The 17,590-nt window shown below is 43.2% G+C and overlaps 1 protein-coding gene across 3 annotated transcripts in view; it reads right to left on the bottom strand.

Moving 5' to 3' along the window:
* Positions 1-4,469: 4,469 nt before the first annotated feature.
* esrrb (estrogen-related receptor beta) overlaps positions 4,470-17,590 on the bottom strand; it is a 42,477-nt gene continuing 29,356 nt past the window's right edge. For all 3 annotated transcript variants that reach the window (XM_059354075.1, XM_059354074.1, XM_059354076.1), the window contains exons 7-8: positions 7,694-7,963; positions 4,470-4,714 (exon numbers count right to left, since the gene is read on the bottom strand). In XM_059354075.1, coding sequence (XP_059210058.1) covers positions 4,470-4,714; positions 7,694-7,963 — 515 coding nt within the window. The remainder of the gene's footprint in view (positions 4,715-7,693; positions 7,964-17,590) is intronic.

Raw genomic sequence — 17,590 nt, 5'->3', positions numbered from 1 at the left:
TGGATCCAGTGGTCGCTCCACCATAGGGCTGGGCGATATATCGATATAAAAGATATATCGATATATGTTTAAATGTGATATGGAATTAGACCATATCACATATATCAATATAGTTCAAATTTGCACTGTGATCCTTGCTCCAGGCAAGCTGCAGCTTTTATTTAAGATGTTTTTTTATTTAAATGTGCACTTCATGGAGCTTTGATTTTAAAGAAAGATACTCCTGTTGTTATACAGTATTATGTTCACTTAAATAAACGGTTCCAATAAAATGACTTGTGTCATATTTGGCTTTGACTTTGACTGAACATATGCTCTCACTTTGCAATAAAAATATCGTAATATATATCGTATATTGATATTGAGCCTAAATATATTGGGATATGACTTTTGGTCCATATCGCCCAGCCCTACTCCACCATTGGCAAATTTGTGATTCATGGTGCCCAGAAGATGAATTTTGTTGCAAAACCAGCAGATAAAAAATGTTCAGCAGCTGCCTAATCGATTACTCGATCAACAGAAAAATAATCAACTATTTTGGTAATTGATTAATTATAATTTTAAATAATTTCTTATGCAGAATGTTGTTTTGCCTGTCAAATATGGATATTCCCGCTTTTCTCTACTTTATGTCATATTGAACTGAATATCTTTTGTTTCTAGATGGACAAACAAGATTTTTAAAGACACTACCCTTAATCCAGAAAATAATTGCAGATAAATCAATTAGTTGCAGCCGTAGTTTTCAGATGATGAATCCATGATGTGACATGTCTCAACAGCTATTGTCATAAATAGCTATCAAATATCAAGATGGATTGTAATAACTGATTATACCTGACATTTGTCTAGTTCCCTCATCATGTCAAATTTAATTTGTCCAATACTTAAGTTTAAAACCATATACCTGCAAAACTAATGGTATTCCCATCAGCCTTGGCTGTATTTTGTGCCAATTAGCAAATGTTAACATGTTAAACTAAGATGGTGAAGACCGTAAACATTATATCTAATAACTGTCAGCATGTTATATTAGCTTGCTGACTTTACCTTAAACATTCTTGACTATATCAAGATGGATGACGCATCTCGATTACCCGCAGTATCGAGGTCCTGCCCATACACCTGCAGGAGTCCATCACACTTACAATCATGATGTCACACCCCATTTTTATAGCATCAAATAACTATTTAAAGCCATGCTCAGCAGGAAACTGTTCAGTGAACAAAATCAGTGTTGTAAGAATGATAAAAAATGATAGAAACCAATTCCAAAAAGTAGTTTGGCTCATGTCCCATCTGCTAACATGGAGGGGGCGGGGCTTATGACATACTGCTGTTTTGGGTTCACTGTTGGGGATCATGTCGTATACATGTCTATATACGCAGTCTGTGCCTTGTATTGGTGGAATATGATTTATAAAACAATAACATATTTTTTAGTTGGAACACAAAAGAATCACAGAGTTCAGGTAGTATTTAATTCATTGATCCTTTACCTTTTTGAAAATCAAAACGTAAAAGTTACACAGATATTGGTGATTCAACGATCAGAGATATCAATGTACACCATTGCCAAATGATATATTTCACACCATAAATACTCATAGCACAGAAGCAGGAAATCAGTTACCTGCCCCTGTCTGCAATTTATCATCAAGGGACCAATTCTGACACATTGATGTTCATAAAAACACATACCCGCTTAGTAACCAAAATGGGGGTCACACCCACTGATGGCCAAGTCATGTGGTCAACGTGAAGCATGCTTTACCTTTACAAACAGATCGATGAAGAATGAGTGGGAAGACAAGATCAGTAACTACAATTACAAATATTTTGGCAGGAGCACTGAGGGAGAAAGAGTTTCTGATAAAAACATAGATGGCTCAGGTATGTCACAGACATGTGAGGATGATAAGAGTGTTGAATCAGAGAAATATTGACAATATGATAATGAGGTAGTAGTCAGCAGGGCGCTGCATACTTTATTTTCAATGGTATTTCGGCAACCTACTGTATTGACGCTGATATATTTACACACTTAGACACAGCTTGTAATGTAAGACATGTTCTCTTTTACTTAACACAGTGCCATATTGCAAGGTAAAAAGAAAAAAGGGAGATCAGAGGACTCCCGTTATTATGATTCTTATGGCTGATCATCTTGGCCCACTAAAAAATTTTAGTTGTAAAGATTTTCTGCAAAAGTTTTCATTTTTTACTGCACTTTTATTGAAAGAAGCACAAAAGTTGTTTGTTTTTGTCTTTTCTATCAGTGGAGCAAATCAAATATAGTTCATCTGCTATACAGGATACATGTTTCTGATTAGAGGGATTTAGAATATGTCACTTCATAGCATACAAATTCTCCCAAATCTAAGTAAAAGCATGCTTTTTTAGCATGGTTCCAGTCAGAATTGGTCCCTGTTGCATTGCACAACAGTAAAATAACTCAAGTTATATTGTCACCCTCTACTGTGGAGCTTGTTAACTGGACAGCGGCTAGTTCGAGTTGGGGGGCGCTTGAGTGGGTAGTCGTCCTCCGTCACGTGGCCAATCAGGCTGCTGTATAAAAGGCATGCCGGCCGCTGGATCAGTGCGAGGAATTGATATCGCAAGCATGGTGGCAACTCTAGCCTACTGCAATGTCAGGGATTCCTTTGATCACAGTATCATATTATTGTGACAGCGCCACAATTTATCACATCACATAAAATCCTTCAGTAGTATAAGCATTCGCCTCCAACACATTCTCTCACACATGGAGACTAGCGGCACAGCTCTGCTGGACTGGACTCTACAGTATTACTCACACCCAGTGTAATGGACATGGAGCTAAACACAGGGAGAAGGGAGCATGAGATCTCTCTCTCCCACCGCAGATCACACCTTGTACTGACACACTGTTGGGTTGCTGTTACCCTTAGGAGCATGCTGACACTTTGTTTCTTGCATAGCTTTTCACATGTGCATGCTCGGGCATCCGGAGGTGTCCTCGCAAGATGCCTGCCTGCCCGCCTCCTGGCCCGGTGGGAAGGGTGTTACTCGGCACTGGCCGCTGTGTCAACATGAGGTCAAGATGAAGTGTTCCACGTGTCTACTGTACTCCTGTAGGGAGGCCGTGCAGACAACAACCTCCCGCTGGGTTAAAAATAAACCCAGTGTGAAGCGCCACCACTCCCGCTCTGCACCTGCCATTTACCTCTGTTTGGTTGAAGCTCTATAAATGCAGGCACAGCTATTAAAAGACGAGAGGTGTCTAAAATGGTGAGAGCAGATGCTGGGCACCTTGCTCCCTGTGTGTGGGATGACTCTGCCACGGGCTTAAAGGGGCCCAAAATAGAGCGGTTGACATATGGGGCCTCTGATTGTTTGAACAAGGAATCTCCTGGACTTCAGCCACTCGGCATAAATCCTTTGATACTGCCACACCAAACACGCCGTTCATCTTTCACCTATCCCGAATCAGGTCATCTATTTGCATGCCAAGTGGCAATTTCCACGGGCTTAAACAGTGACCAAATTTGGGGTTCAATGGGTTACATTAACAGCACCGACACAAACCACTACAAGGAGAGGAGGAACGCTAGTGTGCAGCGGTGTGTCTGAGATACACAGGCATGGTCTTCTAGCAACAGCAGGATTGAAAAGCACATGAAAGATAAGAGGTTAAGCCCGGCTTCCCCACAGCTCCCTTTTATTGCTGAGTTACTACAGAATAAGACGACTGACTAATTGTACCTGCCTATGCTAGTTTGGTTAAACATGGGACCAGCAAGTCTCCCAGTCTGAGACCACAAAGATCACACGGCTTACTGCTCTGGAGAGGTATATCCAAGGACATTTAAACTGATAAGAGTTCACATTTAGGTAACAATTTTTTTTTTATCCCAGGAGGAGAACAAGAGAAAATGGCCACCAAGTTCACCAGACTTTGAACTGTACACTCAGTCTTCCATTAATAAATATATACACGTCCTGGTCAAGTCCAGGAAAAAAAAAACAACAACTGTGAGACAAGTGTTTCTGGTTGTTGACACCTCTGCTGTCTTCAGAACAAATTTAAGGAACTTTTAGTTCTCTGGAAAAAAAACTTCTTTATCTTGTTATCAAGAACTGGCAACTACTTATTCTGAAGATGCTGAGGGGCAGAGGGGTCCTTCTTCATATACAGCATGACCACTGACAATTAACAAAAACCAAAAAAATTATTACTGTACATAGCATTTCTTATATATTTTAAATTAATCTGCATCATTTTTATATTTATACTAATAACCAAGTTTTTCTTTTTTATTTAATGTCCCAGGGTTCCAGGAGGAGGAGTGAGAGAGGTCAGTCTCTCTCCTGCCTAGCACAGTCAGTGGGGGTCTCCTTCTCCTGAGTCCCCTCCGCCTTGGTTCAAGTCACTTTCTGTATCGCTAACGCAGCCCCTCCGCTGTTGCCAGTCAGCCGCCCTCTGATCAGACCTTGGCCTCCAGCATCTCCAGGAACAGTTTGTGCATGGGCACCTTCCCCTGCACCTTGATGCTGTAAAAGTGCTGCACGGCCTTGGTGGCCGTCTGCCGCAGCAGAGGCAGGGTCATGAGCAGCTTGCCCGCCCGCCGCGGGTCCTCCTGGTGCTGGCTGCTCTCGTAGTCCTGCAGGGCCTCGTGGAGGGCGTCCTGAAGCTTCTGGACCGCCTCCATATCCTCTATGTGCATGGAGTCTGATTGGACGAGAGCAAGAGACAAAAGGAGCGTGATGCATTTTCAAATTTGACAAGAGGAAAAAAAGTAACTTGTAAGTGTAGTTTGCACTCTGGTAATATAACAGGAGTGATGGGAAATGGATTTTTCTAAAAACTAAATTAAATCTCACGATTGATCTTTACTGCTCTGTCAGTAGCAGTAAGGCAGCGAACACATTATCAGTGTAACTCACAGCCCGACAAGATAAAGAATAGATCATAAAAAAAGAAAAAAAACATCTGCTTTATTCCTTTTATTTATTTATTTATTTAGTCTTTGGTGGACTGGGCGGGATATTCATACGGCCCTTGACCAGCGAGACTGAAAATCAATGTTATCCCCGAGTAACAATGGCATGAATAGCACCCAATCTCTTCAGAGCGAGTACACATTAAACACCTCACTGTTCCAAAGGACAGATTGTTTACGAACAAAAAAAAACAAGGAAAAGAAAGGGGCTCCATTAGAGAATTGGACGCCATAAACAAGCCTGAGATGAATACAACACTTTCTTTCAATTAATTTTCTTCCTTCCCTCTCAAAGGACTTTCTGACTATCACGGTGGAGGGAAAACAAACAGATGCAAAGACAAAAACACTTGTCTAAATATAGCAGTTAAGAACCGGCACATTTAAATGCCTTTGTGTTATTTGTCTGTAGCAAAATCTTCCTATATTGTACGGAACATAAAGTGTGACTTGAGCTCCAGTCAGCCCAGATCTCTCTCCCACCTCCTGGCCCGTTTTAGAGCAGTCTACAGTTTCAGTCTGGCTTCTCTCCGGTGTTCTTCGCTCCTATAACGTTTCGCTACACTGCCACCGTTTTTTACTGATCCTACTGTACATCATGTTACAGCACTCCCCTCTCATTCTGCCTCTCTTTCTATCCCTCCAACCCTCTCTCAGGGACAGTCCGGGGTCGCTGCTTCTCTCACTGGTTAACCGGTGTCTGGCACTCCGGTGGCGGCATGTCATTGGCTGCCTGACTCGTCTCACCTTGGCGGTGCATATTTTACCACACGGGACAATAAAAGGCAAAACAGATTTCAGACTTCGCCCCAAATTCATTGACTGGAACAACTGTATTCCCAAGACCTTGAGACATTTCTCACCCTGACGGTTTTCAAATCCACAGTGGTAAAATGAAGTAGGTCATTTTGTAAAGTGAATGTGGAAGGGAGGGAGGGAGGTGAGAGGGGGGAGGATGGAAGAACAAAAGGCAAAAAAGAAAAAAAATGAGGATGTGGTGTGACATAATTATCTCTTGTTCTTTTCACGGAGGCTGGATTCACAACCTAACAAGCTGCATTTTTACAAATCAAACTCGTATTTTCTTCTATTTTTCACGCTCGCAAACAAGTTTTAGCAATAAACCTGATTTGAACCGACTATAATTGAATGTTTCGCAGCAAAGTAGAAAATAAAAAAGAGAGATGGAGACATCGAAACAGATGGGCAGGAAAAGAGGAAAAGAGGCCAGGAGACAGCGAGCATGCAGTTTGTAGTCTTTTGGAGGAGGGGGTGGACTTAAAAAAACAACTTTGAAGAAACAATTTCCTCGCAATCCATCAGTGAGCACACGTCGATCCGATTGATAAACTGCTAATTACAAAATCAATCGCTATGAATTTTCACAGCTGTCAGACAGAGGGGCTCCCGGGAGAGCGATCTCCCAGAGACCTTGTTCTAACATTCCGGACACCCTCCTCCTCCTCCTCCTCCTCCTCTTCTCTCCGCGACCCCCATCTCTCCTCTCTCCCACACCCCCACCTCCCCACCAAAGCTCTGTTGTCTGAAAGCAAAGGCCCACCATCAGCATTTTCATTTTTCAGCCCCGGACAAAACAAGGGAAAGCGGCCCAGTGACCCAGGCGTGCATTGATCAGAGCGGGGACAGGTCCTGCCTCCTCAAAAGGAGCCTGTCAATAGCGGCGTGCCGTCTTCGCGTCGGAACAAACGAGGCCCATCACTCCCTGATACTCATTCCATTCGACTTAACACATTTTATTGACAGCCCCCGTGCTCCTAATGAAATGCTAAATGTATCTCCCGTGGCTGCTGTGCCCTGCAGCTACTGTTATGGAGATGGAGAAAGAGAGAGGGGGAGAGGGAGCGCTGTGGAGAAATACCACAACACGGAAGGTGTTCAATTAAAAAAAAAAGCTCCTCCATCCCTCCTTCCCATACACTGCCCTTATCTCCTCTCCATCTCACGCTCCAAACTAAAGGTTACACTGAGAAACTCAAGAAAAACTAAGAAATGTCATTTCTGAAACTGTGTCAGACGATACCTTACTGTTTCTGGATATTACACTGTCTGCTGTGCATTACTCAGAGGGCCAGTCAGGAAAAAGTGAGGAATTCACTTGAAGAATCCTATTTTAATTTTCTAGTGTCCTCTTCATAGATTGTCATCATAATAATGAGTTAATTCAGTAGATTTATTTTTGTTGTTTGCATTTATTTTATTTTATTTTTTCCCCTAGAATTTTTGTTACATTATACCTGATGCAATAGTGCTTTATCAACATTAATTTTAAGTAGAAATATCAAGATGTTTCTTAAACAAAAATAAATTATATTGTGGAAATAAACAATGGAGGTAATATCAAGCAGAGAAAAATGTGTATACATATTCTAAACTGCTTTGTTCTTCTGAAAGTAGCTATATTATAAATATTGTTAGAATAAATTATTCACAGATACGGTTATTAAGAGGACAGCTAAATTCAAATAACAGGTGTATTTCTGCTGCCTTCAAATTATTAAAACTATTATAAATAAAATGCTTGTCATAATAATGAAAGTGTTTTAAATCCCAAATCATGAAATAATTTAATTTTTTTAATCCTTTTATTTTTGTGAGGGTTATTTAAAACATACTGCATTACACACAAATAATCCTGACACCTGACTGAGTGTTATTTATGACACGTCGGCATGCTGAAGACTCCCCACCTGAGTTGGCGAGAGCGATGGCCTTGAGGGTGACAAACTCCTCCTTCTCCACTTTGAGCTTCTTGTATTTGCGGACCAGCTGCAGGATGGAGACGTAGAGGTCGAGCAGGCCCGTCAGCCGCGAGTGCTCCTCGTCCATGATGTAGTCCTCGGCGTACACCAGCTCGTCCTCGTACGGCAGAGAGCGGAACACGATGCTGAGGATGAGGATCTCCATCCAGGCGCTCTGCAGTAAACTCATCTGGTCTCCCAGAGAGAGGGAGGAAAAGCCTGGAAGGACAGAGAGGAGAAACTGAATGAGGAATAGGATGGAGCAGAGTATGATTCAGCCACAAGTCATCTTTCATTTCAGAGTTTTAGAAGTACTTCAAAGAAGAAGACTCAGTAAACCAAACACGACTTGTCGAGCCCCGGTAGCCTGGAGAACATGCCGAGGCACATGTTAGCGAGTGGTGTTTAATTTTAAATGCACAGTGGAAGGTCCTCTTTGAAGCCGGTGTCAGAGCACTTGAGTGGGCTTTACTGTAAGTGAGGACAGTAAATCGGTGCAAAGGTCCGGGACACACAAAGCCATGTGGTTACCCCTTGTATCCTGTCACACCTCTATTGGTGTGCGGGGGATTAGCGCTGAGACACATTCTCATTGGAGGGGTTGAGGACATGACATGCACTGTGCTGCAGGAGGAGGTGATGAGGGGACACAAACACAGATGCACGAACGCGTGTCAACCAGGAAAACAAACTGACACGTGCACATGCGCATCATGACACCTATGCACATAAATCCATACACACACATGGAGCGCAGGGGTCACGTGGTTCAAGCCCAGCCTGAAGACCTGCTTAAACCCAGGGCCTCATTCTCCAGCAGCAGCTGGATGAGCTGAAATTGGCTCTGGCGCCATCAAATCACTTCAACACCTCTACATATGCTCAGAATAGAACATTAAATAAAACAAACTGCTAGATCCCCAAAAGATGAGCTGTGAGAAACTCAAACAAATTAAAAAGGTAAAAAGAGAAAGGAAGAAGGAGTGAGGGGCAGATAGGAGCCAGATAGCCATCTCATCCCTCTCCTCTCCGTACTACCCTTCAGCTGTCAATAAACTGCATGAACTCCCCCCTACATCTCCCACCTCCCCTCCTCCTGCACGCCGTGCCTGCAGGCAGCCCATTCTGACAGCATATTAGGCTCTTCAGCTCCGCCCCTGATTAATATGATTGCTTTTACAAGTTTGCTGCTGCCACGCTACCTGCCACTGTGTGATTAAGAGGCGATAGATTACAGTATTGACCAGGGCACTCACCGCACCTTTTCCCCACATTTTCTCTTAAATATAAATGATCTCACTGGGGTGCAGCCACCAGCCTGATGTTTATCTCCCTCTGCGAGGACACCATGAACATACACACACACACATATACACACACATGTGCAGAAGAACAAGAGACATGATGAGGAAGCGTGAGAGAAAGTGTAAAAAGGAAACAGAACGGAGAGAGAGAGAGAGAGACGGGCCGAGAGAAAAGAAGAGCCAGGGAGAGTAGTACCTGAGTGTTCAATTTCCCTTATCGTGGTGATGACCACTGCAGGGGAAGAGCTAGAGGATACATTAATTAACAGATTGTGATCAGAATGTGAGGGCCTTCACATTTTGAAGGGGAATCAATAGTCAGTAGAATAGAGTGCTAACAGAAAAGGTGCTGCTGCCTGGCTGGACCGGTCAGAGGTCTGAAGAGCCCAAATTAGACCCAACAAAGCAAACTGCCGAAAGCACTCAAAACACTTTGCTATTATCAGTGGAGGCAATAAGCCATATTTTGTAAGGGCCTGTGCCATTACACATATCCAGACTGCATCTTAAAATCTTTTGTTGTGTTATTTCCTTGTCTGCATACGTGGCCATTAAGTTGTACAGACTGTGGACTGGCCGGAGGGGAAATTGTCATGCAAGCGTGGACGTGGTCTTGATTGCCGCATCAGGTTGGCATCACAATCACAGGCGAGGCTTTGTCTAGCCTTTTAATGCCAAGGAGGACTGGAGCGGAACTAAAGCGCTGCTCCCAATGTGACAGCCCGTGTGAAGGCCTTGTTCAGGGTTTGTTGGAGAGGCTTTAGAGTTGTTCTGATACAGCAGACACCTCTCAACCATATGCACACATGCAGCCGAGCAGCCTACAATTACCTTTGACGCTAAAAGTCCTTGAATTTAATCCAGTGTTGTGAGATGGAGAGGTGGTGTTTTTCCCCCTGCGCCATCCCCTCTCTTCAGGGCCTAAATTATCGCTCCAAATGGGATCTCGTGTCGTTGCCTCGCCTTTTTCCACTCAATTTAATCGAGTAATGAAGTGACTTCCCGACTCCGCAGGTCACACGGCGCTCCGGCCGCCGCTCTCTGAAGGTGGCGCGGTTAAGTGCCGTCGGAGTGGGTGATTTCCTCTAATGAAATATCAATATTTACATCTTCATTTCCAGCCCACTGCCTTGGCGGGGTTTGACCAAACATGACACAATATTGACCAAATCAGAGAGGCCTGTCTGCGCGCTTGAAGGGCCTTTTCCACTCCACTGCTGAGTGCACCGGCACATTTCTGTCTGGAAGTCTTTGTGGCAGGTAGATAATAACAATGCAGCGCTTCTTTGTTCACTTTTAAGCACCCTGCTCATATGGCCACCATATGCCTCAAAGGGATTTTCACTTTAAAAATGACATATTTTATCCTATTCAATCTACAAAAAGGAACAAAAATAAATATAGATGACAGCCCAACTGACCACTAACTGCATCAGCACACCATCACTCATGGCTCAAAGGGTGAAAACAAGACCACTAAAGACCAACAACAGAAGCCAAAACCATCACCTCTCTCTTTATCTCCCCAAAAGCACTCGGCTGCGGGCAGGAGGGGGCAGCCCAAACCCACAGACGGCTGCTTCAAACCCCTCGCAGAGATTAATCAGAGCACCGTTTCATCTGCCAGAGCACAGGACGGTCCAAAATGAAATGCTGTAGATTTCTGTTGAGCTGGAGTTCATATTCTATTAATTTATTATTGTTTCCCTCTCCCCGAGGGCCATTAGCGCGGGTAATAAAAAGAGATGTAATTACGAGGCACGGTGGCCCCCTCCAGCTGCAGCCCCCTCGTAACTCACCCTCAATCAGACAACAGAGCAGACAGAGGGAGGGAGGGAGGGAGAGAAAAGGGGGGGAATGGCAACAGAGAGAGAGAGAGAGGGAGAGAAATGGAGGATAAAAGAGAGGAGAAGATATGGGCCAGAGAGGAGGGAGATAAGGAAGAGAGAAAGAGAGCAGCAGGCAGCGAAAAAGAGGACCGGAGCATGAGGGGTGGAGGGGGGGGGGGGAGGTAAAGAGAGATAGAAAGAGGAAAGAGAGTAATTCTGGCTGGACAGCAGCTGATCTATCATGGCGAGCTATCAGAAGGACAAGCAGGCCCTGAAGACTTCCGCCCAGCGGCAATCTCACCTCAGCCAAGTCAAGTGCTCTCCGGGCTCCAGTTGGAGTAAAACTGCCCCTAACAGGACCCCAGAGGTTCAGCACATCTTTTTTTTATTTTTTTATTCTAACCTCAAAAACTGAGCTGAGTGATCATGCTGCCATAAGCTTATTCTATATCAAAGCTTTTTATTTTAGATGGCCCTAAAAGGACAAGGAGAAAATGTATGCACCTCTGATTTGTATAGATTCCTCTGATCTTGCAGAGTGACACACTCCGGTGTAAGATGTATAACCAATACAGGAATGAAGGGCAATTTTGAGCAGCTTCATAATGGTGTGTGTGCAGGCTTGTTCGTGTGGATCTGTGTGTGCATGTACGTGTGTGTGTGTGTGTGTGTGTGTGTGTGCAGCTGCCGACTATGATTCTTCTTGAATTTACATGACAGCGTCAGGAGGACCCAATCAATAGCAGCTTGGTAATAAATTGCTGCGCTCGACATAAATAATTTGACCTGCAGTCCAGCCACATGTACAACACAAACAGCTCAGTTTGCTGCGAGCTTTTCCCCGGACGCTGATTTGATGACACAAAGGCTGTTTTTATATCGGAGAAAAAATCCTGTCAATACAAACTGAATTGACTTGGTGCAAAAGAGGTTGATGACTGAACATTAATCTTTTTTTTCCAGCTCCAGCACTGACTGACTTTCAGGTGAGTCCACTATCTTGCCTTCTTTCAGCGTGATAACCAGCCCATTATCCCATTGTAAGTAGCTGGAGAATGGGTGATTTGACCAGTAGCGTGTGAACGTTATGAGGTTAAAGAACGTTAAATACAGTAATCCCCTTGTCTTAATCTGCACCCTATGACCTCCTGACCCTACCGGAGAAGTCTTTAGTCCTCCCTAGGGTCCCACTGCCCAATACTGATGTTACATATCTCTGTTAAGCCCCAAAGACCAGGACGAATCAGGCTTTAATCATTGCCATAATTACACATAATTTATCTCCGCTGCCATCAAGCAACATTGCTTAATGAGGGATGGCGCTGTGCTGACGGTCACTTAAAGGCACATCAGCATTTAAGATTTCCTACAAAGCATTTTATAAAAGAATGTGACACAATATTCAACTCAGATGCCACAGTTTCAGATTTTTACAGATTCAATTTACAATATGAACAGTGCACCCACACATAATTGTGCTGCTGGATGTACCTGCTCATGTGTCACAGTAACTAAACAAAGCCCTCCCCCACCCTGCCTGGCAGATGTCCCTTTCCTGGCCCTGCAGACTCCTGACTGCCTGTCTGCCTCCAATACGCCCCCATCTCAATCTCCCTGCAGCTTTTCCGCCTTCCTCCCGCACTCCTGCCTGGGTTCAGGCCTCAGCATCCACCTGATTGCTCAATCTATCTTTATCTCCTGTGTTGAAGCCTACGTCAGAGGGTAAATTGAATATACTAAGAGCTGTCTGTTGGTGTCTATATTTAATAAAGTGCACTGATGAGGTGCTGATTTATTGCCGGGCAGTATTCACACTCTATTACAAGGAGATTACGCAGCTTGAGTGGGATCAGGCTGGCAACACAGTAAGTAGATTTCACAATTTAATGGCAAAGAGAAAACAGGAGCCCGGAGGGGGCTGGAGGAGGGTGGGCTGATGGGTGGGTGGGTGGGTGATTATGGTGGAGGGCTGAGCTGACACAAACACGACAACATACAAGAGGCGCGATCTCTTTTTAACATCGCTGCCTCCATGCTAACAACTAACCCGCCAGGCGGTTGTCTGTCAAATGCGGAGCTGATGAGCTGGAATCCAATAAAGCACAGATGATGAATATTCCCAAAACACCAGTAATGAATAGAACAATGCCAACAAGACTGTTTCATTAGATTAATCTGGTCTGAATCTAATACTGAAACAGGCAATAAGACACAAAGAGGACGTTTCATTTCTTAAAGTAGCCCCATGTATACTATGCAGGATTTTCCTAAAAAATGAACAACCTTTTCCTACAAAAGTAATCCCTCCTAATCGTCACTTATGACCCTCCAGAAATGTGACCAGACCTTGCCTTCATATCTTGTCATTTTGCTACGACGTTTCCGAGCACCATCCTTTGGGCGCAAAGCTAAAAAAATAGCAGACACATCGCCAAAAAAACACAACTCGAAACACCAAGTGTAAAAAGTTCCAAAAGAAGAGTGAATCCTGGGTTTGTTTCCTCTTGTGTTGAGCCTGGGAGTCAGGGATATGAATAATTAATCAATGATCGATTAATGGTCATTAAGAATTTGGTTAATCGCGTGGAATTTTTATCGATGGGTGTATTTTTTATTTTTTTATTTTATCTATTTCTGTGTATCGGTACTCACTGAACTGAAACACAGTCGATAGTTCAGTTCTGCGGCCGTACATCAATAAGCCAATGAGCTGAGAATTAAGTTGGATAAAGCTTTAGTTTGCAAACTGAAAGTTGCAATAACAATAAAACACACAGAAATACAAGGTATCAATTTGAGCAAAACTAGCTTACTGTATCAAACATTGCGGGTATGAATTACTGAGTTTAATTTGATCCAAAACTTAACTTAATACAAAACGCTTAAATATACAAGATTGGCGTTATCTTTACAGTAACACGTCACTTGAGTTAGTTTTACGATCGACAGGAAGTCTCTTTTTGTCCTTTCAAAATAAAAATGTCCATTGTCAAAACAGATAAAAACAGCATAGTACTGAATATATATATTTTATTTTGCCCATGTATGCATGTCACTATGTTTTCATACATACTCCAGTATTTTTTTATACATACTCCATACATACTCTACTGGCCAAGTTTGAATTTTTTTGCGTTTACAAACAGTGCGTGACAATTCCTGCATAGTATGCCTTTTTTTTTTTTTTTTAAAGGGGGGGTCGGGTGGGGGGGTGACATGCCAGAGCAAAAATATGTTTTACTGTGTAGCAGCAAAGTAGCAGCAGCAGAGTCAATGTTTGCTTGGCCCTTTAGCCTTCCCAGAATTCCCAGCTGAAAACAGTCATGCCTGGGAAGATGGGAGCTGGCAAACTCCAACAACAAGTAGCTCTTGCATAAACAGCGTGCATGGCTGTTTTTACATATGAAGGCATGACATTCGCACCACTGGTGGGAAGCAATGTTGGGGGGCATGAGGCCACAGGGGTCACACCACCAGTCCTAAGAAGGCAGCAATGTCAAGGTGGTAAACAGGTTTCTAGTGTACTGAAGCTGTCAGTACACATCCCTAAACCTCTCGGACGGAGTGAAATGCAGCTTTACAGGATGGAAGGGGGCCAGAGGGGTGGACAGTGGACTGCTATGTGTGTCAAAGGTTGTTAGCACCTTAGGAGCAACAAGCCATCTGTCAGCATCCCCCTAACACTGCTCCTAATGACCCTACCCCCCCTCAGGCAACAGCCGCGTTAGACACTGCTTCATGGTGCTATTTGGAGCAGTGACACTAGTGTCCGAAAGCTCTGCAGTGATTATCAATTAATCAAAGGCAGATTGAGAATGAGGGCAAGGCTGCGGCGTGGCGATGGCAAACCTGTGAAGAGGCTCCAGCCTTCAATATCTACCTCATTACACTAACATAGCAAGTGCCCCTGATCTGATTGATTAATTGTGTTCTATATTTCATCAGAAATCGTAGAATAAAACCTAAAAAAGCACGCCATGTTTGCAAACTGACCTCTCGTTGTATGCTAAATAGAGCCGGGATGACAAAGTTGACATTGGACCTTGTAAGGCAAAGATACCATCTACACTAATGACAGAGCTGTGATATCCTCCAATCACCCTCCAATTAAAACTCAATAGGGCCACTCGACTCCACATTATGCCACTTTTGAAGCGCCTTTTCAAATGTTAGCTGAGAATAGGGGAAATTAAAAATCAATTGGGTGAAGGTAAGTGCCAATTTTCGCGACATTTAAATTGTTACATTTGGACTTTAGTTATTGGCCCATCTGTCAATGGCCTAATCAATGTGGTCTACTTCATAATGAACTGTTAATCTTTTTAATTCCATTGCCTAAGGCTGCAAAAATCTATCAGAATGCAATCAGCAGTTTTTTCCCCCTCCGTTCCTTTCTTATCCCGGAGCGGATAGAGGGAGAAATATGGTAGGAGCCGAGCATGGTAGGCTGCCCTGGGGTACCGTTGTTGCATGGAGTGTTAGTGCATGGAGTCTCGCTCAACCAGTGAACCGTCTCTGATCAGGTTCAGCCATGTACAACTCAATTATGCAGCCATTTCATGGCCAGAGGACACCCACTGTCCTAATACAGACACCACCAAAGGGACGGACACAGACCGAGCACTCAGCTAAAGTGGAAGTCTTTATTCTGTCTATTTAATCTAAAAAAGAACAAGTGTGATTTTACGATATAGGTTTAAAAATGATCAACTATAAAAGAAACGTACACGTTTCACTGTGTGTATTTATACAAAAGCAGATCAGAATAATCTACTTAAAGTCTCGCCATCTCGCAGGGCTGCACATTGTTTCCGTCAGGTTCCAGGTACGCGCTCACAGTCGGAACAGACACTCGGGCTTACCACGTCAGGTTTTTGGGTTAAATGATCATTATCGACGCAGTTGGAATGACAAGTCCTCTGCAACAATCTGTGCAGCAAATCCCATTAACATTATGAATCTATCCACTGTACAATACGTGTTAGTATAATCTGATTAACAGAGCTTCAACACTATGACACACAAAATCCGAGATAGAGTGCACACATAACATGATGATGCACTTCAGGATGCGCATTTAAGCCTTTAACACTCACTGTATATTAAATACAGTGTGATGGCTGTGTTAACCCTCTGGACCCCACAAATAGACTATTTATCATCATCAGAAAAATATAAACGATCATCGGATTAAAAAAATTTCAAAGGAACAAATCATGTGAGATTAATGCTTCTGTGAGGAAAGATCGAAGCGTAAAAAAATACTAATATTTAATCAAAATCTATGTATTTAAACCACTTAAACTAACTATATCCTGTAAAAAAATTTTTTTTTTAAATTCTGCCTTCCTCTGCACAACTGGGAAGCCATGACTGACTTGGCTGGGACCAACAATTGTGTAAGGAAAAAATGGTGAAATTGCAACTAAGCTGCAGGCTGTTTACACAGACCAGAGAGGAGAGGTCGAAAGTATAGGTTGTAAAAATTGTTCAATATATAGCATGTTTAGTCCCTTTTTCCCTAATATTGGTAATAATGCTGTATATATAGATTCCATTTTATGCAAAGTTTTGTAAAATAAATAAATTAAACAAGTAAAATGTGACCGGAGCACGAAAACACCCTGAAACTGCTTGGGGGTTCAGAGGGTTAACTATACCGGCTTCATATTACTCAGTGGCCTCAGATTACCTGTGAAATATTGTTTACTTTCACCACACACAAATCTAAAAAGACTCTTCTCCATCTGTACGTATGTGTGTTAGTGCCTGCATGCTGTCTACACCAGCCAGCACAGGAATGTTGTCGTATTTGTTGTGACGCTGGTGTAATTTTGGGTCACAACGATGAGACTGTGTTATCGGGTCAGTTGTGATCCAGTCCTGACTAAGCTCCTTGTTAAACTCTCAGTGTGCTGACCATGCAGGGCCCATGGGGAGTGATCCAAACAGTTTAGACGCGTAAGGGGCCGGGGCTGAGGCCATGGGCTGGGAGCATATCCACCTCTAATCTCCTTACTATCAGATCTGTACCTGATTAATACCCCTCCTTCTGAGAAGTACTCTAATACCTTTTCGGTACAAAATGCACCTGGCCGAGGTCAGCTGGAGTCTAATTCACTTTACTGAAAATAAATGAACCTTCTTAATCTATGAATTGGGATTGAAATGTATCTTCTGAATTAACTAATGTGATTCAAGAGCATGCACACACTTGTATGTATGTATGTGTGTGTGTGAGAGAGAATGGCAAACAGTGTGTGTGTGTGTGTGTATGTGTGTGTGTGTGTGTGTGTGTGTGTGTGTCGGTGCTGTAGTGATGTCGCACATTTCCTGCATGCTGACAGCTCCGTGCCTGTCCAAGTTATGCTGATGAGAAGAAGAGGTTATGGAGGTGCCGCTGAGGGACACATTCATTTAGTTTGTTACCCCTCCATGCCTACCGCACTGTAATGTTATAGAGTTATGGGGGTCAAGCTCAAGATCAAGGAGAATCTGCCTCGGTTGCAAAAAAAAGAGCGGCTAAACAATGTGTTCTCTGTCAAAAATCAGAGGAAAACTCTTGAAGGAAGCAAAATCTCTGCTGACGTGAGGTGCTGTATCCTTAATTCAACAGCCTCTTATAACCTAACACCTCGTCTATCAGAATGTCTGCGGGGCAAGGAAGAAACATGATTATGCCCATCAATAATTCAATGTATGTCTGCTTGCGC

The sequence above is a fragment of the Centropristis striata genome, chromosome 16 (genome assembly GCF_030273125.1).
Source record: "Centropristis striata isolate RG_2023a ecotype Rhode Island chromosome 16, C.striata_1.0, whole genome shotgun sequence".
Taxonomy (NCBI): Eukaryota; Metazoa; Chordata; class Actinopteri; order Perciformes; family Serranidae; genus Centropristis; species Centropristis striata.
This window is presented reverse-complemented; position numbering and strand designations above follow the sequence as displayed.